The sequence below is a fragment of the Pyrus communis genome, chromosome 9, assembly GCF_963583255.1.
Source record: "Pyrus communis chromosome 9, drPyrComm1.1, whole genome shotgun sequence".
Taxonomy (NCBI): Eukaryota; Viridiplantae; Streptophyta; class Magnoliopsida; order Rosales; family Rosaceae; genus Pyrus; species Pyrus communis.
Genome location: NC_084811.1, coordinates 21009450 through 21037285, shown reverse-complemented (window position 1 = coordinate 21037285; position 27836 = coordinate 21009450). Strand labels below are relative to the sequence as shown.

The 27836-nt window shown below is 38.1% G+C and overlaps 2 protein-coding genes across 2 annotated transcripts; both read left to right on the top strand.

Moving 5' to 3' along the window:
* Positions 1-6327: 6327 nt before the first annotated feature.
* Positions 6328-6813, top strand: LOC137744498 (uncharacterized). Its single transcript, XM_068484301.1, has one exon. The coding sequence runs from the start codon at positions 6328-6330 to the stop codon at positions 6811-6813; it is 486 nt and encodes a 161-aa protein (XP_068340402.1).
* Positions 6814-14767: 7954 nt separating this feature from the next.
* Positions 14768-26935, top strand: LOC137745873 (uncharacterized). Its single transcript, XM_068485907.1, has 9 exons — positions 14768-15372; positions 19696-20806; positions 20959-21237; positions 21358-22329; positions 22420-23103; positions 23206-24120; positions 24256-24885; positions 25000-25620; positions 25900-26935. Exons 1-9 carry the CDS (start codon positions 14867-14869, stop codon positions 26434-26436), a joined length of 6255 nt encoding a protein of 2084 aa, XP_068342008.1. The 5' UTR covers positions 14768-14866; the 3' UTR covers positions 26437-26935.
* The last annotated feature ends 901 nt before the right edge of the window (positions 26936-27836 follow it).

The following is a 27836-nucleotide window of genomic DNA, read 5'->3' as shown; positions in this document are numbered from 1 at the left end:
AAGCCATAAGGGTTGGAGGAGAACAATTTAAGGGTTGGAAGAGAAAAACAGTTTTTGGGTTATGGTTTAAAATTTTTTGGCTTAAATTTTAAAGCGTTATCTTCAATGGTTGGAGATGATTTTACAATTTATTTGTAAAATAATGTAAGCATTGCAAATCTGAATCTATATTTGATGGGGGAAGATTCTCTCCCCTCCTAATTTTCTTCCTTTTCCTCCCTTTCTAATTGAACAGTTACAATTAAGTCAAGTTAACGTCTTATATTGATTTTTTAACAGGGACAAAAAGGTAAAAATCAAAGTGTGAGAGGAGAAGAGAGAAATGAATGAGAATAAAAGGTGAGAAGATTCTATATTTCCCGTTGGTTTTGCTTCTGTGACTAGAATTGGATTCCATCCGGATCCACTTTGTTGGGATCCTAGTGATTCCCACATCTTAACCATTCATCGTCGATCGTGTGGTCAAAAATCATTTGACTTTTTTATTTAAAATTAAACATAAATAATATCTGACAAAAACTGACTGTACGATGTACGATGAACGGTTAGGGATCCCCACAAAGTGAATTTGGAGAGAATCCTCTTCCTCTGTGACTTGACCTAGCAAATGGTCGAAATGATGTTGACAAATTATAGTAGATATAATTTGCCGACTTTTGTAATTAGGGTTTAGGGTCATCTAGGGTTCACTTTACGCCCCATTGTGCATGCATTTTCTCTGAGAGAGTTGGTTAGCAAGTGGAAAATTTGATTCCTGGCCCCATAACACATCCCTACTATACTCCAGAAAATTATAAAGACTAGGAAAGTTAGCACCTGCTCCAGTTAATAAATAATTTTGCTGTTTTGCTTTATTTCTCAGTAAGTGGTGATCATGATGGAGCTGAAATCAGTTTAGACTATTCAGAGTAAAATAGCTAGTAAATGATTTGATCCCTCCAGAAACTAAAAATATGGAGCAAACTTTGCTAGCTTTGGACTGTTCTGCTAAAATTTAGAGTGGGACTGGTGGTGCACTACTAATCACATCAATATTATTCTAATTCATTCACCTACACATCTAAATACGTGTTGGCACACTACTAATCACACTAAGTAGACTAAATTTGAATACTTGGAAAAAGTTCATGTTGCTACGCATTGTTGCATTCCTCTAGATGATGGAAGCCTAAAACTGGGTAGCATATATAAACAGACTAGACTGTGGTACATATGCATTTTTAATTTTCCTTTTTCAAACATGAACGTTTGAAAACTGGACCTTCGAAAAGTTGAGAGTTGGCTCCAGTAGTGACTAACTCGGAAAGTCGAGCATTGGCTCTAGTGACTAATTACTGAATAACGAAGCCTTCGAAAAGTTGTGCGTTGGCTCTATTAATGGACTATTGAATACCGAAGGGCTCTCGAAAAACCATGCATCAACTTTGGTATAATAATTTGATCATTCTCCGATGTGGGAATTCGTTATGTGACCTCATATGGGGCCGCTCGTGAGGGGCGTGTTGGAGAATAGGGTCTCAAATCCTGTTGGAGAATAGGATTCCATATTGGTCAAATTCAAATATCAACAACATATTGATCGATCAAATCATTTCGCAAATCTAGCCTCATATCTAGCCTTCTTAGCCTCAATTCTAGCCATGTCCATCTCCAAACTCAATGCACCTTGGCGAGTAACTTTTTTCATATATTTTGTATATTCACTCTTGGAAGACCTCCATTTTTTGTTCACGTCCTTTTTACCTTGAGGCCTAAGTGAATGATGGGAGTGTTCCAGCACTTCAAGTGGGTTGCCTTCCTGAACAGTTGAGACTTCTTTTGGTGTAGAATGTAGAGTATAGAGGGATGTTGTTCATGACAATTTTTGGACCATTTGACAAAATTTTGTATCTGAGGCAACCTTTGACAACATTCCAACATTCAAAGCAGTTGAATGACTTATTTTTGTTGGTCGTATTGTACTAAGCTTGTACTTGAAGTGTCTAAAAAAAAATTGGGGAGAAAAAAATTGTGCCCAAACTAATTAATGTCAATTTGGGTATAATACAAATAAATAAATAAAATATTGTCACCTCATCTGATAAATTTTTGCCATTTTGAATGTTATCATGAGCTTATTTGATGGCATTTCTCCCACAAGTTTGAGTAGTCTCCACCAACTTGCTAGAGCTTGCTACGTTCTTTAATCTTGACGAAAATGCACTTGCAAAACTATTAACACCTTTGATCAAAGACTTAAGCCTCATACACCCACAAGGTGAGGGATGAGTGTTAGGTTGAAGATAAACTCATCGTCCTTGGCAAAACAAGCAGATTGTAGCTCCGAATTGACACGCTCAAGGTCCTGGACCACTAGTGCAACACGACTAACTTTTTTCTTTGTAGCTTCCAACATCACCTTAGTCGTACTAAGCTTAACTTCAAATTGATGGCTTTCTGCATAAAAGTTAGGGTAAAGACATCAGACCCCTTCAAAACGACGAGTTCAGATTTGAGCTTTTCGATATTTTCAATAACCGAGTGAAGTTGAGCCGTCAATGCCACTTTAACCTCCTTAGCACACTTAACAACATCTTGATTAACGCGTATAGACTCATCTGCTAGGATCAAAGTCTTATGCATTGTAGCAAACAGGGGAGACCTTATCGAGTAGGCAGGATGCTTCACAAAATAGTCTGAGCAAACAACTTTCCTAACACTGTCAACAAATTTGGTGCATGCATCGACATCCTCAAGATTCGGTGGATTTCTCATAACTACCCATGCGAGCAGACTTCTCTTTCTTAGCAGACGATTCAGTCGCAGCAAAAAGAGAAGCAGGCTCAAGCGCCACCTTAGTAGTAGAATCCATATTCCTGTTCTTCATAACGACGAGCCTCTCAGAAGCCAAACCATACTTAGCTCTTGATGCGCTCTTCGATACAAACCTAGACACTTGGGGCACCACCGAACCTTTTCACTAGACAATTCTTTTAGCAACAGTCGTGGCCATCTTTGGAGTAGCATGTTTCACAAACTTAGACTTAATAATCTTTTTCTTTCTCTTGGGAGAAGTCAGATCAACAACAAGCTTTTCAGCAGCATACACCAGGCCCTACGACCTTGTCCCTTTTTCTCTCCAACTGACGCCTGACCCACATGGGCTTGTGTCCAGCTTGCCAAGCACATCACTTCGCACCTAAGTCGTGGCCCTAGCCACGTAATTCTTTGCATAAGAAGCTCAACCTGCGTCCCAAGTCACAAGTAAGAAAGATGGTGCCCAACACTTTTTTTCTCTCTCTTTGGCTTGAGCCTGCCTTATCATACTTGGCCTATGCCAAGCCTAAATCTAGAAGGGCTAAAGCTTCACGGCTTGCCTAACTTTGCGCCCAACGTGTCGTTCACCTTGCTAACTCATAATCACCTTTGCTCAAGGCGTTGAGCAATCTATGGCGAGACCTTAGGTGCTCCACACCATCTGACATACCTGACTGCCCCATGTCAGATTCAGGGCCCCAGAAGGAGCTTAAGCCCAATGGTTCACTCTGCACTGTGCCCCAACGCCTCAAGTCCCAGCCCCAGTTGCACAGCTTGTTTTGGTTTTGGTTGAGCTGAGCAGCCCAAGCCGTGGCCCCTGCCATGCCATCTCATCGGCCCACGCTGAGCCAACTTTTGGCACCTGCTAGGCGACATGTTTCACCATCCTGATTGCTGCCCCGTGACAGCATCACCCAATAAGACAAAGAAAATTACCTTTTTCGTACCTTGGTGCAGTGTGGAGAAGAAGAACAACAACGAGAAAAAACTTTTTGCAAGGGCAAGAGAATAAAAGTACTAGGGGAGAGGGAACAAATTTCCTCTAGTTTCTTTCTTCCTTGTTGGAATAAAGATTGTTCTCCAAATTTATTTAATCCCCTGCTTAAGGCATAATTAAATAGGTATTGGGGGTAATTGGTTTCCTTTTCTTAGAACAGTCTATCTCCAAGTCAAAGAAGGAGATCTACATCAAATTGGGAAACAACTCTACACACCCATGCAATTTGGGACTTTTAGACCTACTGCCCTTTTCCTAAATGCAACCCAGCATGTGTGGGGCCATTTGTGGAGCCTAAAATAATCCAAAAAATCCTAGAGACCACACATGGGCTTTTGCTCAAGAAAGACGAGATTGTCCTCATTAAATGGGCATGCTTATCAGATACTCCCATGCGCAGCTCAGTACCCCTGAAGGTCCAAGCAGTTGAATACGACTGCCCACAACTCACCTACCCATGGCAAGTAAAAGTCAAAGCATTGAAGATAATAATTAATTACCCAAATCCTATCTTTAATACATTCCCAAATGAAGATTGACTCAATTCAAGTAAGTAATCCCTATTTAAATAAATTAGGGTTATTTACACCATTATCTCAAGATATTATTTCCTATTCAATATCTTGAGAATGTTCTCTCCAAAAACCTTGGCCAATAGGATGCTGCCATGTCTAGGGTAAAACCCTAACACTATGGCCGACCTCTCATCCTATATATGCCTCCATATTTACCAAATTTTGGTAAGCTTTTGCTACCCCTAAAAGCCTTAAACACTCACTCCTTTCAGATAAACTAACTTAGGCATGACCGACCCTCTCCTTCTTGTCAGATAAAATAGGCTACAACACGTTATTAACACGCTCCTACCGCTACGCTTAGGAATTTAACGTTGAAGCTTTTTCTGCATCAAACCAGTTCATCCATATCATCACGCAATCCAGTTCTTCCAAAACAATGGTTTTAATCTCGATATTTTTGCAGCCCTGGTAGCATGAATATTCACCATAATGCATGACCCAACTTTACGTTTTTCGAATTTTAGATTCTACATAAATTATGTATGCAATATATTCATAATTGTTGAATTATGTGAATTTGATATTTGCCATGAATTGCATGAAATATATTTACATGCATTAAAATATTTGAATTGAATTAAAAAATTGAAATCGGCAAGCCCTGGGTTCTTCGAACCTATGACCTTAAGCTGCTCGTCCAAGCCTGCATCTTGGGTAACTGAGCCGCATTAAGCCGCGAGACCCAAGCCGGAGCCGAGGGCTTCAGGTTTGAAACCCAGAACCCTGACGCTTTCCATGGCATCTCCATTGTTACATGTTGGCTTTCAACGAATCCTCGCCTATGGATCAATGTAATTGACGACCTGAAGTTTGTCCTCGATAATGATTGACCGAGATTCTCTCGAATCTCGTCAAAATTTTCAAATATTTCCGATTCGAATTTCTAAGGTTTTGCGTTTTCTCTATCTCCATTCATATTCGTGGTCCCCACTGACCCACGAACTCGCCTTGAGCATTGTTATCCCAAAACACGACTACCTGAAGTGGAATCGTCGATTATCTTCTTCAGGTTGCACACCTAGCTACGGCTGGGGTGTCTTTAGTTACGACCTGAGCCCAATTAGGCTCTGAATTGCTCGGACCATTTTTTTGCTATTTGGGCTGGCCTGCAGTGGCCCAAACCTTGGCTCGGCCCAAACCATGAACTAGCCCAAGGGCTGCAGGGTTTTATGTGCATGCGTCGCACATGATCCCAGCCTGCAGTTGGTACATTGGTGCGCTTGCATTGCGTCGTACTGTATCAGTGCCTATCTAGGCCTCTATTTCTTGGGTTGGCCTTTTTCTTTCTAGGTAGCTCATTTGCTACCTTGGGCTTGAACCCCTGTGGTCTGATCCACTTAACCCTGCCTAATTTTTGGGCCTGGCAGCACAACTCAAATTTGCTCAGCCCACCCGTGGGCTTCGGCCTATATTTTTGGGCCTTGAGCTTTAATTGTTTAATATTTTAAAACAAGGGTTTTACATTTTTCACCCACACTTTAATTTTAGCCTGAAGTCCAAATAGTTAATTCAATTACAATTCTGGACCTGAAGTTCTATTTGCATATTTTCTTGTTGCATATATCTGTGTATATATTTGCGTTTGTCTGCAGGAACATATGAACCTAAAGTACATAATTATTTTGAAACTTGAAGTTTCTATAAACATGCCTTGTTTGAAAACCTGAAGTTTTTCACTTAAAAACATCATACATGAAAACCCGAAGCTTTTTCATGCGAATTTTAACCAATACATGTCTATCAGAACCTGAATATTCTATTTCTATGTGAATGGATTGATTTTTTTTTTTCCTTTTCTCCATTGCACTAATCACATCTTGTCCTTTATTTTCTAATAGGAACATGTCAAATTTGAACAAACTCAACTTCGCCGTTTTAGGGGTCTTTGGAAGGAACTACCTCAAGTGGGTTTAAGATGTGAAGCTCCACCTCACTGGAAAGAATTTGCATCCTGCCATGGAAGATGAGACGGACAACCCTGTTGGCGAGGCTGAGAAAGCCATCGCTATGATCTTCATCCGAAGACATATTCATGACGCCTTGCAAACTGACTATCTTGCTGAGAAGGATCCACGAGCACTATGGGTCGCTTTGGCCTATCGTTTTGATCACCAAAAGGACATCTTTTTGCCTGACGCGAGACATGACTGGCAACATTTGCGTTTCCAAGACTTTAAGTCTGTGAATGAATATAATTATGAAGTTTGTCAAATCCGATCACTTCTCAAGTTTTGTAATGAAACTTTGACCAAAGAGGATCTCTTGGAGAATACCTATTCGACATTCTCTGCTATTAATATTGTCATGCAGCAACAATATAGAGCTCAGAAGTTCACTAAGTTCTCGAATTTGATCTCTGTTTTACTTATCGCTAAAAAAACAGAATCAGCTGCTGATGAAGAATCATCAAGCTCGACCTACTGGGGTGACTGCTATGCCTGAAGCACACTATAGCACAAACCAACGCCCAAAACGCCAAAAGAGGCGTGGTAAGGGAGGCCAAAAGCCACCCCGCCAAGGTCAATAGAGTCAAGGCCCATCCAAGGGAAGAAACAAAGCCCCGAAGCACACTAACCTCGCTCCCAAGGCCCCAAACTTCAAGAATAAGGGCAAAGCACTTGAAACCATGGATGCGGATATGTGCTATCGTTGTGGTTCAAAGGACCCTTAGTCCTATGTTTATCGAGCTCCCCAAAAGGTTGTAGCTGACTATCATTCTCGTCGTAAGAAGTTTGAATCAAACTTTATGCTAGTGGACGAACCGGAAAGTTCGAAGATAGTGGTTTTTGACTTTCAAGAGGCTATCACACCTATGGAAGATTAGAATCTTAGACAGACATTTTTTTAAGATGAAATAAGACCATGGGGTTGAATTCTACAGTAGTGGCCGAACCCCCCCTTTGTTTTTTGGTTAATTTTGAACAATTTTCCTTTATGTTTGGATTATTTGTTGGTGATTTGTTTTTGGATATTAAGTTTTAATTAATTTCCATCCTTGAATACTTAAAATTATTTTAAATGGATATTTGTTTTTAGAACTTTTATGCATGTGACCGATTCAAATTAATTTTTCATTCTAGGTATAACTAGTGGGGAAGTTAGTTGTCTAGCAGATAGTGCAAGCACACACACCATTTTGCATGAACGCATCTATTTCACTAACTTTATACCTAAGAATGTACCTCTGACAACCCTCTCAGACCCATACAACCTGATCAAAGGATACGGTGAGGCATTTTATTCTCTGTGTTCCAGAAGAACGTTGCTAAGTTTTAAGGACATTAGAGATAACAATTACCACGCTGAAACCCGCATAGAAAATGGAGTTGAATTTCTATGCATAACTTCCTACGAATATGGCCAGAAGCGTATTCTAAAGAAGATGGAGCATATCCCGAGTGGTCTGTATACTTCGACCATACACCCCATAGAAAGCCACTATGTGGCTAGCCTTACCTCTGGGATTGTGCACGAAATTACACTTTGGCATGACCGTTTGGGACATCTTGGACAAATAGCGATGCGCTGTATCCTCAAATCATCACACGAGCATCTATTAACCCAAAGTTTAGGTTCAATTCAAGGAATCCCATGTCAAACATGTTATATGGGAAATCTTATCACTAAGCCTTCTTATGACAAGATTCATTATAATTCTCCCATTTCTCCATAACGGATTCAGGGGGACATTTGTGGACCGATTCACCCTCCATGCAGACCATTTAGATATTTTATGGTTGACGCTTCCACACGTTGGTCACACGTGTGCTTGTTGTCCATAAGGAACACTGCATTCTCCAAACTGTTGGCTCAGGCTATCAAGCTTAGGGCTCACCACCCTAATTATCCGATCAAATCTATTTGATTGGATAATGCTAGAGAATTCACATCTAAAACTTTTGATGACTATTACATGTCAGTTGGGGTTGAAGTTGAACATCTAGTACCCCATGTTCACACCCAGAACAGCCTGGTAGAGGCATTCATTAAAAGTTTACAAATAATTACTTGATAGTTGATCATACGTACCAAGTTCCTGATTGCTACTTTGGGCCATGCAATATTACACACAGTCATGTTAGTTCGCATGAGGCTTGTTGTGACCTAACCATATAGTGCCTTTCAGTTGGTTACCAGATACGAATATGACATATCGCATCTGTACGTTTTTTATGACTATTGCATGTCAGTTGGGGTTGAAGTTGAACATCCAGTACCCCATGTTCACACCCAGAACGAGCTGGTAGAGGCATTCATTAAAAGTTTACAAATAATTACTCGATCGTTGATCATACGTACCAAGGTCCTGATTGCTACTTTGGGCCATGCAATATTACACACAATCATGTTAGTCCGCACGAGGCTTGTTGCGACCCAACCATATAGTGCCCTTCAGTTGGTTACCGGATACGAAGCTGACATATTGCATCTGTACGTTTTTGGTTGTGCGGTCTATGTGCCAATTTCACCGCCCTTGCGTACAAAAATAGGGCCTCAACGAAGGATAGGAATGATTCTCCTTCGATCATTTGTTACTTAGAACCTTTGATAGATGATCTATTTACCGTTCGTTTCGCGGATTGTCACTTCTATGAGACAGTTTTCCTATAGTTAGGGGGGAGATAAGAACGTCAACATTCCTGAAGAACAACACGAATTATCGTGGATGACTTTCATTTTGTCTTATTTAGATCCCCGCACCGCTCAGTCTGAAACTAAAGTGCATCACATATTAAATCTTTAAAGCATAGCTCAGAGCATGCTACATACTTTCACTGATCTAGTGTGTGTGACAAGATCACATATTCTAGTTGCAAATACGAAAGATAGATGTACCAAATGTACGATGGACTTTCGTCCTGGAGGCCCGGGATGCCAATCTTGGTGATCCATGTACATTAGGGGCTAGCCAATCATTTCCCCTACACAAAAGTGTGGCAGACCCCTTGGTTCAAAGGTTTCACACCCCCAAAAGAGGAAACCCATAACACAGGCTTCTGAAGAGTCTACCATGAATCCGACTGTCGCTTACTCATTCTATCCAACTCATAAGGAAATTCTAGATTACAAAAGCATCATTGAAGAGACAAATCATCATTCCGAGAATCGTGAGATTTTGATTTATTATGCTAGCTTAGATGATGTGTGGTGTAGAAATGAGATGATCGTCGATGATGCATTAACATATGCAGTAGCTACTGAGATCATGAAATGAGATGATTGTCGATGATGCATTAACATATGCAGTAGCTACTGAGATCATATGAAGCGATGACATTGAACTTCATTCTGTTGATGAATGTCACCGTATAATTGATTGGTCAAAATGGAAACAAGCAATCCAAGTTGAACTCGATTTGCTTGTGAAACGTAAGGTGTTTGGACTTGTAGCTCATACTCATCCACATGTGAAGCCCGTTGGCTACAAGTTGGTTTTTGTTTGGAAGCGTAATGAGAAGAATGAAATCGTGCGTTACAAAGCTTGTATTGTTGCACAAGGTTTCTCACAACGCCTCGAGATTGACTATGATGAAACTTATTCACCCGTTATGGATGTGATTACTTTTCTCTACCTTATTAGTTTGGTAGTTTTCGAAAAACTAAGTATACATCTGATGGACGTAGTAACTACGTTCCCGAAGGACTTACATTGACTGGATCAAATATTTCCAAACCCCAGAACACGCTCTCAATTAGGTTGAGGCGTTCACTCTATGGTTTGAAGCAATCGAGAAGAATGTGGTATAACCGTCTGAGTGAGTATTTGACTAGTCAGGGATATGTGAACAACGAACTATGCCCTTGTGTGTTCATTATGAAGTTACATTCTGGTTTTGCGATAATTATAGTATATGTCGATGATATGAACCTTATCGGAACTCCTGAAGAGTTCGCAAAAACTACCACGCACCTGAAGTCAAAATTTGAGATGAAAGATCTAGGAAAGACTTGACACTATCTCGGTCTCGAGATAGAGCACAATTCGGATGAAATCTTAGTACATCAAATGAACTACACCCAAAAGGTGTTGCACCACTTTAACGACGATAAATCGAAGCCTTTGAGTAATCCTATGGTCGTTCGATCGCTAGATGCAAAACGAGATCCCTTCCGTCCAAAAGAGGATGATGAAGAGATTTTGAAGCCTGAAGTTCCTTATCTAAGTGCGATAGGCACTTTATTATACTTAGCTTAATGCACTAGACCTGATAGGATCATATTTATGCGACTTTGTTAGCCTATTTCCTTGCATTTACTCAATTAGTTTCTATTTATTAGAGTGTTTTAAGTCATTTTCGTGTGTTTGTAGGTCCAAATGGCAAATTTGGCAAGAAAAGGCAATTTGGAGCATTTTAGAGCAGTTTTGGGCTTGAAATGGATATCACATGCATGAAGCGAGGTGGATGAACGTTTTTGAAGATCAAAAGAGGCTAGGAATGTGCTTAACATCTGGAAGAATTAATTCAAGACATTGAAGATAAGGAATCAGCTAAAAGGAAGGAACATTATCCAAACCTTATCCAACCTTATGTTATCTTATCCTAACTTAATCTTATCTTACCTTAATTCTAGCTGCAAAGGGGAATCAATTTCACATTTAACCAACTAAATATCTCGTTTTAGAAGCCATATCCTCTGTCTCTGATTAATGTCGCATACCCTATCCCTTGTCATTCTAGAAACCTATCACAATACCCCTTTCTAGAAGCCCTAGATTGGTGTCTCACCACTCTAATCCTTTTCTTTCTGGACTTGTGCCGTGCCCTATCCTTGTCCTCAAGGATTAGTGATGTGAACCCTAGCCCTATATATACATATTTTATGCCTCACAAATCAGGGAGAGCTTTGGAGAGAAAATCAGAAAAATACAAAGAGTGTCGCAACTTTGCAAGGAATGAATGAGAAGAAGAAGCTTGGTGTCGTAACCTGCCATTGGAGTGCTGGAGCGTTTCTTGGCTTATTCTATCCTTAGTTTTAGTTCAATGTTTATTTCAATTTGGTTTTCAATTATGATGGACATGTGGAACTAATTTCGTTTTAGCTAGAGGTGAATTCAAAACCATAAACATAAGTGTTATATGAATTGATTACATCCAGTTATTGTTTCGTAAAACATGAATGCGATTTACTTATCTGTTTGATTGATAACTTATTCTTGTATGTTGATTAAGGATGCATACTTAGTTTGCATGCATGAATCTGATACTAAAATATAAGGGAATTTCACCTAATAGTTATGAACTTACATTTATAAGTAGTGGAGGTTGCTAGTCACGATCACGTGAAGTAAATTCCTGGCAAGAGTATCATGCAATTCATAGTTACGAATGTCATGTCAATGCTTATGATTTTCATAGAACTTAATGATCTTTGGTATGTATCTCTATCATGCAGTTCGTATAGGGAACTTGATAAGAATAATTTGGTTGCGTTGCTGAGTCTAATTCAATGAATTTAGGAAAATCTAAGAGTTAATTTGTGCAGTTCACGGTTAACTTGGGGCATTGTCATTCATGGTTTATAGGAAGAGTAACTGGAAATCAATTTGTATGCATATGTGTCATATGTGGAGAAGGACCCTCTAGCTAGCCTTTTACCCCTTACATTCACCCCAATTTAGTATTAATTAGTTTGTTTCTGCAACCTACTTAGTTTTAGTTTAAAATTCGTCCAAACAAACCCCCCCTTTAGTATTTCATGTCAATTTACTTCAATTTTCGTCCAAAACACCCCTTAGTGCTTGTTTTGTGTATTTGAGTCTAGTTTTCAGTTTTTGGATCAAGTTAGTGTAGATTAGCATCCCTCATAATCCTCGGCCTAGAACGATCCCTACTTACGCATACTATAATTGTCTAAAAAGGGTTTAATTTGTGTGTTAGTTTCTACCACATCAAATTTTGGACATCTCATTCGCTGTTAATCTTTTGGCAAAATACAAATGCACCAACACGTAGACACTGGACTGGCGTGAAAGACATCTTCCGTTACCTTAAGGGTACTACGAATTTGGGCTTGTTCTATCCCTACGGATCCTCGAGTGATGTCATACCCCTTGCTTCTCGAGTCGATTCTTGCTTTGTTAGTTATGCCGACACATGATACTTATCTGATCCACACAAGGCGCGTTCTCAAATGGGTTATGTCTTTACCGTTAGAGGCACCACAATTTCTTGGAGGTCAACTAAACAAACCTTAGTTGCCACTTCGTCTAACCATGCTGAATTTCTTGCCTTACATGAAGCAACTCGAGAATGCCTTTGGTTGAGAGCAGTTGTGGGCCATATTCGAAGCTCCTGAGATCTTTACCCCATCGTAGATGTCCTGACGATGATCTTTGAAGACAACGTAGCATGCATCAAATAACTCAAGAATAGTTACATCAAAGGAGACAATACCAAGCACATTGCGTTGAAATTCTTCTTCTCACATCAACAACAAGAGCATCAGAAGATTGAATTCATGCAAATCCGTTCACAAGACAATCTGGCCAACCTCTTCACCGAATCACTTTTGAAGGCGACATTTCAGAACCTTGTTCAAGGAATTGGTAAGCGTAAACTTTCTGAGTTGTAACATTGCTATTTCTCTTTGGAATTGTGTCAAACTTAGGGGGAGTATCTTGCAGTATACTCACTTGGTCTTAATGTACTCTTTTTTCCCTACTATTAAAAGCATTTTTCCCACTGGTTTTTTGCTATCTAACTTGGGTTGATCATATCCCTGATGACGTCCCGTAGACGTTTCATTTGACTTTGCATTACTCACGCATTTTTCCTTCGACTATGGATTTTGTCCTTACTCAGGTTTTTGCCATAGCCTTAGGTTTTTTAGTGAGACTTACTACTTTATGAAAGTTCCTACCTTATTGAGAATAAGCGTTGCTCCCATAATCAGTGTTGACGAGTCGACTTCCTTAACTTTTGCATGATGCTGAAATCTACCTTGAGTATTTACACACTCAAGGGGAAGTGCTGTGAACTTTCCTAGTTTAAGTGTGATTGTGTAAATCCTAGATTTGATTTGATTCTAATTATTATTTCTTATATGGACTTGTATTCCTTGAGGATTAAAGATTTCTTCTCTCCTTTTACTACTATAAAAAAAGGCACCACGTAGGGAATAACAGATCCTCAACACATAATTTCCTTATAATTCTACAAACATGTCTCTTCTCTCTCTCTACCCTTGCCGCCGACCCTTTCATTCTTGTCAAATAAAATAAGCTACCACAGTTGTTGCTTTGTCCAATAATAAGCGACATTAAGACAAAGGATTCAAACGCGTGGTTGTATACTTTCAAATTTCTTTTAATAAATCAATGGAATTGGCAATGCAATGGCATCCATTGTGGACTTGCTTGATTAGAGTGAACGCATGTGGATTGGTCCTTGATTTATTAATCCTCGAACGTCGAGCCCCACAAAGAAAAGGGCAAGCAGGTTCACGTTCACACTATCATTTTTGGTTCACGTTCACACTATCATTTTGTTTTTGTCACCGTATTTTTTAAGATCTCAGACAAGAAAATCAAACAACTTGCTATAAAATAAAACTAAAATTCCTATCCACACGAGATGAACAAGTAGACATTAAAAAACCTAGTCATCGTGCAGGGACTTTGAAGCTTCTGCTCTTTAGGCGTTTACCTATTAAAATTCCCAGCTTTTGCCTAACATATAATATTAATATAGTACTAGGTTGCCCTGTATCCAGCTGCGGGTATGCACTCCACCAGTCGGAGGGTTATTTTTGTATTCTTGTCGTCCAAGTCTTATAATATATTTGGCTCTTGTAAATTACAATCGTTTAGTTTTGTGTTAATAATATAATGTCAAGTATAAATTTTTATTCACGTAATTTTATGTCATTAATTTAAGGTATATTTATCGATCTGTTTTCTGAATTTGTATGGAGCTGTCAATTTTCTTCTTTAAACTTAATTTTAGCCGATTACCTCCTTAAATCTTTATAATTAGCTAATTTCCCCTTTGAATTTTAATTTTAGCCTATTACCCTCTAAACTTTTATAAATATCTAATTTCCCCCTGCGTTAGATTTTAAAAGTTTTCATCTAATTTTTTATCCATCTTGATCACGGAAACAACACATGATAATTGTATGAGGGAAAAAATGATGAAACATCGGATGGATGAAAAATTGAATGAAAGTTTTTAAAATCTAACGCCAAATGAGGAATTGGCTATTTATAACAGTTCAGGGAGTAATCGGCTAAAATTAAAGTTCAAGGGGGAAATTGACTAATTTAAAAAGTTCCAGGGCAAAGCAATTAATATCTCTTAATTTAATGATGCAGATGTACAATGTATTCATAACTACTCGTGTCATAGAAGTTGATGTCCTTATATTGCGGTTCTGAGTCCGTTTACTGGTGATTCTTCGCAGCTATACCAAGCTAGTTCTGCAAACGCTTTTAAGCAACAACTTGCCAAAGCTTCCATTAACTACCAGTTTGGTTACTGGTGATTAGTCTCCAATGGCTGATCCCATGACCACCAAAACCTCGTCAACTTTGCCCCCTCCACTGAAATACGAGGTTTTCGTGAGTTTTAGAGGTTTGGACACTCGGAAAGGTTTCACTGACCATTTGTACAATGCTCTAGTTCGAGACGGGATCCACACTTTCAGGGATGAAGAACAACTCGAGAGCGGAAAACCCATCTCAAAGGAACTCGCCAAAGCAATCGAAGAATCGCAAATTTTCGTTGTTGTTCTTTCCAGAAACTACGCAACCTCCACATGGTGCCTGGATGAACTTGCAAGTATGGTTGAACTTGCGGCCAACGATGAGTCTAGACTGATTCTGCCGGTATTCTATGACGTAACACCGTCGGAAGTCCGAAAACAGACCGGAGTTTGTTTTGAAGAGGCGTTTGCTAAACATGAAAAAGATTTCGAAGGAGAAACAGAGAAGGTGACAAGGTGGAAGAGTTCACTGACTACAATAGCCGAACTTTCAGGATTTGATCTAAGACATTATAGGTATGTGGTGCTTCTATTATGTATTTCATTTGTTTAGGTTGAAAATTTCTCATTTCAATATATGTTTTTCTTGATGTTCGTTTGGCAACTATTTGAATTTTCTGTTTTTAGTTTTTGGTAGCTATTTTCAATTTTGAAACTTGCAAAAATATAGCTCATTTGGTAACTATTTGGTTCGGTTTAATTTTTTATCTTTAAGATATAGGAAAAGTATATGATGAAAAGGAGAAACGAACACTACAAGAAACACCCTCTTTCCAGATGAAGGGATTTCTGCTAGCCAAATAAGGTTTCATCGCCTAATGTTCTGTCCTACACAAATTCATCAGATAAAACTTGTCGCATAAACGTTTGCTCGACGAATTTTGAAACTTTGTCTAGCCAAGTGCGTTGACCAATTTGGGCTAACGAATCTAATTGTCCGATGACAATATTTCGTTGGTAAAACCTATTGATGAGCTAGAATGGTATCCAAAACGACGAAAATTTTACAATTTTGCCTAACGAATTTTCTACTATTTCGCCGGCCAAAGTTCTATTTTCTAGAAATTTATGTCCTGGTGGTCACTCATCCTATATTTTTCTCTTCGTTTGTGAGAGCCTCTCTCTCCGTATGTGAGAGTTCTTCTCCCCTTTGTGTGAGTGCATCCAATCTTTGAAGATTCACGTCACCGCCGGCTCTAGCTGTGGCTAGGGTCGGTGGCAGTCCCATGGTTCTTTATTTTTTTCTTTTCCATTTCTTCTTGTAATTTGCTTGCTTATCTTCCCTGTTTCCTTCTGGTTCTTTTCCTCCTGCTATCATCACTATGCTTCCCTATTTTCCTTTTGATCCTACCATCTTAATTCCACATCACCCGTTTCCTCCATATCCATCTCCATCATTTTCATCAATGGGTTCGATCATCTTTCCAACCATCTACAATTTCGATCGATTGCCATCTATTTTCTTCATGATCGTGTTCGGTTGCTGCTAGGAGAGGTTGGCTAGATACTCATCCTCCTTTTGTGACATAGAAGCCTACCAAAAAAAAAGATAAACCAATTAAAATTATTGATCATAATTTTTAAAATTTTTAAGTGTAATGAAATTTGAAATTAAATTCTTGAACGGAATACTTACATAAATGTTATCAACCACCTGACTGCCATAATTGGCATGCCTATCCCGATAGGCGTTGACTTCATAGAAAAGTGAACCCTTCACACACCGTTCATCAACCCGGTACATGAGGAGCTGAGCACTGGAGTGACGAAGATACTGCTTCGCTTCCTAGTTAGCCTTATTTGCCGAAGATTTTCATTGTGAATAAAAAAAAAAAAAGCAATTAAAAAGAGAAAAAAAAAAAAGAATAGTGAAATGAAGTTTAAAACCAAAAAGTTCAGGCTCTGAAAATGATCCCAAAGCCAGTGTCATTTGTCCATTTCTCTTTAGATTTATATTTATAGGCAAAACCCTAGTGAACTTATTAACTATCCATCATCGATATCATTAGAGTTTTCATCCAATAAGATTGGTCCACCAAGTCCAATCCCTAATAGATTGTAATTTGGAGCCAAAGTGTAAAGACTTATTAGGTAACACTAGGTCAAACAATTAATCCAAGAAAAAGTTCAATGGAATTTGAGCAAGATTACTTTATTGGGCAATGAATTTACGTAAGATAAGCTTCCTATATGTTTCTGTCAAATAAAGTTTACTCGCTTTGGGATTATTTAGGTTAATTAACTTAAATCACCCATTAAACTTTACAATCACACAAATAAGCTCCATGTAACATACATCATAAAGTTATTAGTAGTGAAGAGCAAAGACCCGAATGTATATCAGTTCATTCACTCCAGGGTCCTCCTTAATTATCAATCTTTACAAGATTGCATTATGCTTCGAGCGAAAGCTTATAAACGGTAAAACCAATCAGCTGTAAACATTTGATGCCTCCTTTACTGCCATGAAATCATTTAAGCAAATTAAAATTTTAAAACATAGTCCAATGCAGCTAATAACTTTTATGTACTTCTGCCAATGCCGTGAACCTTAACAAAGTGCAAAATTTAAAACTTATGAGCACTTTAACTAGCAGCTGCATTAAAACCTTCACAACTCAGTAATTCACGACGAACTTATATGAATGCGTAATACCAATATGAAATTGTTCGACCATCATAATTACTGGCCATTGTCAGCACTATATCAAACTGAAATTTATACCCACATTCACAATTTGTTCTTTTATGACTCTAAAACAGTCTTCTTATAGCTTCAAAATTGAAGCCTTGATGTCTAAAAGACTTTCACAAACATACACAAAACAAATAAGTGAAGCACATATCAATATAATAACCTAACGTTCCTTATGGCATAAGCTATAAATTGTAGCAAATGGAATGAGAACAAATTTCATTAAATGTTAAACAACAAAAATTGGCAATATAAACTTCTTACTAAACACGGGTTAATAATAAAATTACCATAAATAAATTAGTAAACTAGATTTTAATCCTTAAATAAGATGAAGTTTAGAAAACGTCTTACACAAGATTAAAAATTGATTTTAGTTCCTAGGCTCTATTTAATGCTAGCATATGTATTCAATATCTCTTTTTTTTTTTTTTTTTTTTTTTATAATTTTATGTTGTTCACAAATTAAATTTTATGAAAGTATTATAAATTTTAATTTTCATTATGGTAAGTATCTTATATAAGAAAATATTTTCGTAGAGATTTTTATATACACTTATGTTTTTGCATATTTTCTTGTGTGCCACTAATTCTTTACAATATATTTAGATACAAACATTTCGGTACACTAGGTTAGTATAATATGTTTAGGTACGAACATTTCAGTACACTATTGTAGTATAATATCTTTAGGTACCGGCATTTTGGTACACTAGTTTAGTATCATATATTTAGGTAAAGAATTTTCGTGTACACTTATGTTTTTGCATATTTTCTTATGTGCCACTAATTCAGTACATATATTTAGTTGCAGACATCTCGGTACACTAATTTAGTAAAATATATTATGATACAGACGTTTAGGTACACTAATTAGAGGAAGTTAAATCAAATTAATGAATTAAAATGTGTATAATAATAAATTTAAAATTTTATGTAATACATTAAATAAGATATCCATTAAATATTAAAAAATAATAATATAAATTTGAATTAAGTACACATTAAATGACTAAAATCAATATCCAATCTAACACCAGATTTTTAATAAATTTTAATCTTCTTCAAGAATTAAAGTTCAAAACCCCTAAATAAGTACACATCCAATAATCATTATAAGTCCAGGTTTATAAGTAGACACATTAATGAATAGCATCATAAAAATTAAGGTAATTTGATGGTCATTATATCAATCGTTTCTGAAACTTACATCAGAATCCGTAATCTGTCAAAAAAATTCATTGATTTGTTTCAACTTGATAAAACCATCAGAATTCAATCTTTAATGTATTTCCTTAAAAGATTAATTTGAATTACAGTGACATGCAAATAGACAACATAGCAAATTAATAAGACAAACGAGCCTGAAATTTTACTAATGTGTACCTTGAGCAACCGTGATTATCTTTCTTGTGCCTAAAATTCTACGCTGCAAGATATTTCATATTTGAGCTTAGAATATAAAACACAACAAAAACCATAGAATATAAAACACAACAAAAACCATCTCATATAGAAGTTAATGAAATCCAGAACTATTTTAGCAAGAAGTAAACATATAACCATCATTTTTGAGTACACAGCAATGTGCCACTTTTAAACTAAACCAAATGGGTTGCATCTTAGTCCAAATAAAATGGTCCTTAATTTGAATCAATAGAAGTCACATTTGGTCAAGAATCTTTAACGCCAAACAACTTATATGTCATGCTTCATTTCCTTAAAATTGGTACCCATATGAGATTTGATGGGGTTCATATCAGAAACATTTAAAATTTGAAGACATAGAACTATCCTTCCCAATTTTTTGTAGGTATTTTTATATACTTATTTTTCTCTCTTTCCTTGTTTAGAAAATGCATCTTAATTCACCAAGAAAGAAAAGGCACTTTATTTATGATTCAACGATATATTTACACTCAACTCAAATATGAAAGCTAAAAACCAAAACCTACAGATACACAGATAGATCATCAACCCATGCTTGTCTTATATTTGAATACATGCTAAGTGATTGTAAAATTATTTAATGCCCAAAAACTGTATCCTGAGAAACTAAATGATTGTAACCTGTTAACGAGTATGTTTTAACCCATATTTTACTGATCCCAAATACTTAACATTATGCTTCAACTGTTTGGCAGATACGAGACACAACCGATTGGACAGATAGTTGAACGTATTTTCGGTGAATTGAATAACACAAAGCACACGTTCTCAGATGATCTAAAGGACTTCGTTGGTACGGTTCAAGTAGATAAAATCGAATCCATGAGTTCGTCTATAGGGTCGGAAGAAGTTTGTATGATTGGGATTTGTGGGATGCCAGGGGTTGGTAAGAGTACCATTGCAAAAGCTCTTTCTCAAAGAATTCGCAATCAATTTGAAGCTTTCAGTTTCATTTCTAAGGTTGGAGAGATATCTAAACAAAGTTTATTTCCCATCCAAGAACAACTTTGTGTTCACTTGTTGGGTAGAAAAGTAACTACGATGAATGTCAACGAAGTGATAAGTAAGAGATTGTGCAGCAAACGGGTTCTGATAATTCTCGACAACGTGGATAAATTAGAACAAATAGAAGCTGTAGCTGGAAAGGATGGCAAAGATTTTTATAACCGGTTTGGTAAGGGTAGCAGAATCATTATAACCACAACAGATGAAAAGCTGTTGACAAAGTATAAGCCAAAATTACTATACAAGGTTGAGAAACTTACTGACAAGGAAGCTCTTCTTCTCTTCTGCCGGAAAGCCTTCAATGAGGATCGTCCTATAAATGGCTATGAGAAATTATCTTATGAATTTTTAGATCAATGTGATGGTCTTCCTTTGGCTCTTGAAGTGTTGGGTTCCTCCCTCCTGGAAAGAAGTGTGGAAGAATGGTCCAGTATGTTGGCTTCTTTGAAAGATCATAATTATTCTGGCGAGGAGAGAATTATTGGTACTCTTAAATTAGGTTATGAGGGATTAACGATTTCAGAACAGAAGAAAATGTTTTTGGATGTTGCATGTTTCTTCAATGGGGAGGATGTTTGTCGGGTAAAAAAGATATTTGAAAGTTGTGGCTACCATCCAGGTATCAATATAAATATTCTCCGCGAGAAAAATTTGGTAAGCATCATAGGAGGAAAATTGTGGATGCATGATTTACTACAAAAAATGGGCAGAGAAATTGTTCGTGGAGAAAATGAAGAGAGGGGGAAACGCAGCAGATTGTGGCTTTGCACAGATGCCCTTCATGTAATAAAGAAATATAAGGTGAGTAGTTTAGTGAAATGCTTATGCTTTTATCTCGATTAAAAAGTTGTCTAGTTATAATTTTAGGGGTAAGATACATACTTTATTAGAATTTGATTTTTTTTTTTTTAATTGGATTTTCAATGTTGTGTTTTTTTTCCAATGGCTATTAGGGGACAGATGCTGTTAAAGGCATTTTCTTAAGCTCGCCTAAGCAAGAGAAAGTGCACTTGAAGAAAGACACATTCTCAAACATGGACGATCTAAAACTGTTGAAAATTCACAATGTGATATTTTCTGGATGCCTGGAGTCTCTTTCAGATGAGTTAAGGTTCTTGGAATGGCACGAATATCCTTTAAAATTGCTGCCTTCAAGTTTTGAACCCGAAAACCTTGTTGAACTGCACTTGCCTCGAAGCAAAATAGAGAAATTATGGGAGGAATTTGAGAAGGTAATAATGTTTATATACTCCATGCATTTCTTACTGCTGAATTTATTTGACAAATTTAAGGCTTTCGGAGAATGCTACTTATACTCAAACATATGCATTTTCCTCCCTTCTTCTTTACAGCCTTTGGAAACGTTGGTAATACTCAACCTTACTGATTGTGAAAAGTTGATCGAGACCCCTGACTTCGGCGAAGTCCCAAACCTTGAGCAGCTAATCCTTAAAGGTTGCACAAGCTTGTCCGAGGTTCCCGATATAATCAACTTGAGATCTCTTACGACTTTCATTCTTTCGGGATGTTCCCGACTTGAAAAGCTTCCAGAGATTGGAGAAGACATGAAACAATTAAGGGAACTGCATTTAGATGGGACAGCTATAGAAGTGCTACCGACATCAATCAAGCATCTGACCGGACTTATTGTGCTCAATCTCAAAGACTGCAAGAACCTTTTGGGTCTGCCTGACATCATTTGTATTAGTTTGACATCCCTTCAAACTTTGACCATCTCAGGGTGTGCGAATCTTGAAGAGTTGCCAGAAAACCTTGGTTGTTTAAAATGTTTACAGGAGCTTGATGCAAGCGGGACAGCTATAAAACAGCTACCAGCATCAATCAAGGATCTGACCAGGCTTAGCGAGCTTTATCTCAGATATTGCAAAAACCTTTGCAGTTTGCCAGCAACCATTTGTACTAGTTTGACATTACTTCAAATTCTCAACCTCTCAGGGTGTTCGAATCTTGACGAGTTGCCAGAGAACTTGGGGAGCTTAGAATGTTTACAGGAGCTTTATGCTGGCGGGACTGCTATAAGTGAAGTACCTGAAAGCATCTCTCAACTTTCTCAACTTGGAGAACTTGTATTGGATGATTGTAGCAAGCTTCAGTCATGGCCAAGACTTCCATTTAGTATAAGATGGGTAAGGGCACATAATTGTCCCTTGTTGGAGGGAGCACATTCAGATAAAATAATGGTATGGAATTCACCTGCTGCTGGATTTAGTTTTATAGATCGCCGAAGTGATAAAACCAAAGGTCAGGCGTATTGGCTACCGCCTAAATATCTTTTGAGGGAGTCCTATCAAACACTCTTTGAGGTCCTCTCTCTCTCTCTCTCTCTCTCCATCCACCTTTCTAATTATTATTATTATTATTATTTATTAACTTATCTCGCTTCTATTTTACAGGATGCAATTCATCGCAGTACTATGTTACAATATTCTTATCGATCAAATAAAATTCCAGCATGGTTGAGCCGTCAGAGTACTGAATCCACTGTAACAATCCCACTGCCTCGTGATGTTGATGGTATAAGTAAATGGATGGGACTTGCTCTATGTTTTGTCTGTGTAGGTACACAGAAGCATGATAATTTGGAAGATGAGCCAGAACTTGATGAGAAATTGCAATCAAACCTCACTCGCAATTTCCGCATTGATCTCTATACAACTGAAGATCCTCATGAACTTCCCCAAGTGCTTAATTACGGTGATCTTGATTTCACTGGACCATTTATACATTGGTTGTATATACCACGAAGTGACCTTGAAGAAAGTTCAAATAAACGCTTCATCCGAGCTTTGATTACACCTGATAGCCCAGAAGTAATAGTGACAGAGTGTGGGGCGAGTCAAATAAACTCGGAACACGTGACCACATTTGTCAGGAAATTGATTAAGCACAATAAAAATTTCTGTAACAGCCATCAGCCTGAAGAAGAAGACGAAAACGAAGATGGTATGAGAAGTGTTCCGTCGCCAAGTGGGGTTCAAATTCAACAAGAATTACAAAAAGAAGAAACTACTAGTTCAACTCCCATTGTAGGTCAATTGAGAAGAAACGTAGTGTCATTGCTTGAAAAGCTATTTGAGGTACTCTCTCTCTCTCTCTCTCTCTCTCTCTCTCTCTTTCATACGCACACAACAAAAATGACAACTTGATTACTGATATCATGAGTGTGTATGCATGTATAGGGATTGCGGAGGGGCCTTCCAAATATCAACGATTATGGTTTTATTTTTTCTCGACGAGAAAAATTACAATGGTTCAGTGAACAGAGCACTACGTCTGCATGTACGGTCAACTTAACTCTACCTCCGTATCTGCATAATGATGAGAAATGGGCGGGACTTTCTCTATATGTTGTTTGCAGTCTGCCTCAAGGTGTTCAACGTAGCCGCATTTACTATGAGTGTCATTTGTATACACCTATTGAAGCTGTGGGTGTGGAAGCACTGATGCATCGCCTAATGTTAGTTTCCCCGTTTGATGACAATGTGGGGTCACATCGACTCGTTATTGTTCATATACCACGAGTACGTTTTGCGGAACGCTTGAATCGGTGTCGTTTCATTCAAGCTTTATTTGGATGTAGAACTCCAGGTGTGAAGATTGAAATGTGCGGGATGCGTCTAGTATACGACCAAGACTTGAAAGGGTTAATCCAAACAATAACCCACTGCACTACCACAACGGGTCGGCCTGTTTACTATGGAACTGGTGATTTTACAGATACCAAGAAATATAATGGAATTAGTTTGGGATGTACAAGTATGTTAATGAATTTTCTTGAAGCAGCCAAATCCACGGAGCACAGCTCAGTGAGCGAAGTTTGTCCTCGTTTCATGCCAATTGATTTTCGTGGAGAAACTTATTCTGCTGAGGAATCTCAACACGAAAGAAAAAGAGCATCAGCTTGGCAGGATGAAGCAAGAGGAAGTAATTACTCTATACTACGGGAGATTGCTCTTTCTAATGGTCTTGCCAAGAACATAAGCTTGGATCAGAGCCAGAAAACAAGTGGAAGTAATTACGACTTTCTACTACAGAACATTGCTCGTTCTCATGGTCATGACAACAATATAAGCTTGGATCAGAGTCGGCTCCTGGTAAAATTATAGCTTGAGTTTTTGCGCTCTCTCTGTCTCTCTGTGTGTGTGTGTATATATATCTACCTATATATATATATATATATATATATATATGTATAAATATTCATCTATCCTATCTCTCATGTTTTGCAGGACTTCGACCGTGACTTGATATATAATTCTTGTTTCCCTCCCAATGAGATTATAGACTGGTTCGCGGGTAAAAGCAGAGATTACTCTGTAAAAGTCTCTCTACCACCAAATCTATGTGAAGACACCAATTGGAGAGGACTAGCTTTATGTGCATACTTTTCAGTCCTCGACCATTCAACTACCGACCATGAAAATTTGGATCTCGATATTTCTCACAATCTTACATGTCTTTTAGGGACTGATAAAGGTTCTCTGGAATCTCTCCATGGCTTTTGCACCACCAACCAAGAATTCAAGTGGTTGAATCGTACGGGAGGATTCATTTGGTTGTCCTACATACCACGATGTTGGTTTTCGAATCAGTTAAATGAAGGAGGGCACCTGGAGGCTTCAATTGTAAGCGATTGTGGAAGCTTGGGTGTGCAGAGTTGCGGGCTCCGTCTTATATATCTGGAAGATGAAGAAGGGCTCAAGGAGACCATAATGCACTGCATGACTTCCTTGTCTGATATTAATGAAGGGGAAGAAAAACAACACCAGGACTGTGAGGTAGGATCATCTAGTATTACAGGCGTCGACATTGTAAATCCTCATCTTGAGAAATCAGAGCAGCCCAGTGATAAGAAATGGGTAGAGTTCCCTCTCTCTCTCTCTCTCTCTCTCTCTCTCACACACACACACACACACACATACACATATATATATATTTAAACGTATATCTCACATCTTGTCTATCCTCTACAGGTTTTTGACTGTTATTCGATCTATAATTCTTGTTTTCCTTCAAGCATCAGTCTAGAGTGGTTTGGGGATCAGAGCAATGGTTTCTCAGTAAGAGTTCCACTACCACCAAATTTGTATAGTGACACTAATTGGAAGGGATTGGCTCTATGTGCTTACTTCTCCGTTGGGGAAAATCCAACTGCTGAGCTATACAATTTGAATCGAGATATTCCCCACCATCTGACATGTGTTTTGGAATCAGAAATAGGTACAATAGAACCTATCCATGACTACTGCACCACCAATGAAGAATTCCAGTGGTTATATTTCGAGGGATTCATTTGGGTATCTTATATACCACGAGCGTCGTTTTCGGATCAGTTGAATGGATGCAGTATCGTGAATGCTTCAATTGCAAGCGATCATGAAGCATGTAATGTGCATAGTTGTGGGCTACGCCTCGTATATCAGCATGATCAGGAAGAGTTTGAGGAGGCCTTATCTCACAATATGATGTTGTCAGATAAGAAAGGAAAAAATAAGCAATGCGCTGAGGGTAACTCGGAATCATCTAGTAGATGTAGCAGCTACATTACGAAACCTCCTCTTGAAAGATTAGTAAAGCCGAGTCACAGGAAATGGGTATGATTTTCTTCATACTCTCTCGCTCTCTACGCACACACATTTATATTTATATACACACCTGAACTATTCGCAGAAATTCTATGTGCTGGACATCCTCTTACGCATTAAGAAAATCTCATTCCTACTTAATTCTCTTCAACTTTGATCCCAGAAATTCTATGCGCAGGACATCCTCTCACTCGTCAAAGACAAGACATCTTGCACATAGTCAAACTGCATTATATACACATGTACATATATCTGCATATCTGACTCCTTGTCTCTCCTCCTTTACAGGACTTCGATCGTTTCTCTGTATACAATTCATGTTTCCCTTCGAACATAGATCTAGAGTGGTTTGGCCAGCAAAGCAATGACTACTCGCTAACAATCAGTCTGCCACAAAATCTAAACATGGACAGTAATTGGCTAGGATTGGCTGTATGTGCAAACTTTGCAATCCTGGAGCATCTGACTTCCGAGATTGACAAATTGGACATCCCAGAAATTTCCCACAACCTCAGTTGTCATTTTGAAACGGACAAAGGGAATTCTCTGCATCACTACTGCACAAGCAAAGAAGAATTCATGTGGTTGCATCTTGGAGGATTCGTTTGGGTATCCTACATACCACGAATGTGGTTTTCAGATCAGTTGAATGAATGCAGTTCCCTAGAAACTTCAGTCATAAGCGATCACGCGGCCTTCAGTGTCCATAAGTGTGGTCTCCGCCTACTGTACCAGCTTGATGAAGAAGAGTTTACTCAGGCCATATTGCAGTATACGACGTCATTGAGCGATAAGAAAGGGAAAAATAAGCAAACACCCTCATAAGGGTGAGACAGGAATGATCATGTAGTAGAACTCACAAAGCAGCATTGAGGAACCTCACCAATAAAGAAAGGCTTGTCGATGTCACTAATAACTTCTCCCCTTCCGCAGGGATGGGTGTAGCTACATTGGCTAGAGCGGATATGCTCCCCTATGATGCAGTGCATTAAGGAGGTTGATTAATTACAGATCTTGATATTCGGGATGGTCCATTAAGTTTTCAAATGTAGTTAATATCTCTGGTAATCAAGTATTTGGAATATTGTGTTTTTAAGTAGATGGTTGGATTGAGACTTGGTGATTATTATTTCTTATGTTCTAGGGACTAGGAAGTTGTGTTAGTGTTTAACTATCTTGTTGATGGGCCTATTAAAAGGCTAGAATCGTTAAGGAAGAAACAAATTATGCATTTTGAATGAGTTTATGTAAACAAGGACTAGTTCTCTATATGTTCATTGGGTCATAGTTGTGCTTGATATTTCAATAAACATCTCATTGTTTTCCTCCCTGCATCACCTTAAGCACCCGAATTCGAATGCGCAACTTCTCCCCATCAATTTATTTCGTTACTCGGCAAAATTTTCTACCTTGGCAATGCCTTCCCTTTTTATTCATCTGGTCTCAGCTAATTAATTGTCAACTTCATGTTAAAATGCAACAATGCAGCCTCCTATGTTTAATTCATCATTAGGGCTTGACAAAACTCAATACGGAATCATAGAGATTAGACATGAAAAATGGAGTACCGGCTATCAACTATTTGACTCCTCCTCCCTCCTACTTTATCCGAGCTTTGGACCAGCAGCGTAAAATAAACTCAATACGAAAGCCTTGAATATATTTCTTCTTCTAAATCAAAATTATGGAAAAAATCAACACGAATTAATTATGCAAATGATTAAATAAAAAAGGAACAAATTTGGACATACCGGATGTTGGCGAGCTGAAGACTCGTATCGAAACAAATTGAGTCAGCGTTCGATGATTGCATGGTCCAGATGCTGGGAAAAAACTTTAGAGTACACAACTTTAACACAAGTGTTGGTGAGACAAAATAAGTAAACAAATTACTTGTATTAACTCACAAAATATTACAACACTCACAAGGACACAACTTTAGAAGCAATGACACTCACTCATTTTTTAGAGACAAACTCTAGATCACTCACACTCCTACAAGACTATTCTTGCTTCTCACTCTCACTTGGTTGCCTACTATTACTTCTTGATTTCTTGGTTGGTTGGTTACAAATGGTGTGAATGCCTTCTCCTTTTATAGGCATGGATGGAACCTTGGAGAAGCATGAAAATATCATGCTAGAGATATCTAGATAATTCCACTAACTTCCTAAGCTAGAATTATCTACACAAATCTTGCATGTTGGTGGAAACCTCACCATTTT

Bases quoted from the DNA above. Each gene is read 5' to 3' on its own strand.
- LOC137744498 (XM_068484301.1), top strand. From the start codon at position 6,328: ATGGAAGATGAGACGGACAACCCTGTTGGCGAGGCTGAGAAAGCCATC.
- LOC137745873 (XM_068485907.1), top strand. From the start codon at position 14,867: ATGGCTGATCCCATGACCACCAAAACCTCGTCAACTTTGCCCCCTCCA. The intron at 23,104-23,205 runs GTACTCTCTCTC...ATGCATGTATAG, and splicing joins TGCTTGAAAAGCTATTTGAG to GGATTGCGGAGGGGCCTTCC. The intron at 24,886-24,999 runs GTAGAGTTCCCT...TATCCTCTACAG, and splicing joins AGCCCAGTGATAAGAAATGG to GTTTTTGACTGTTATTCGAT.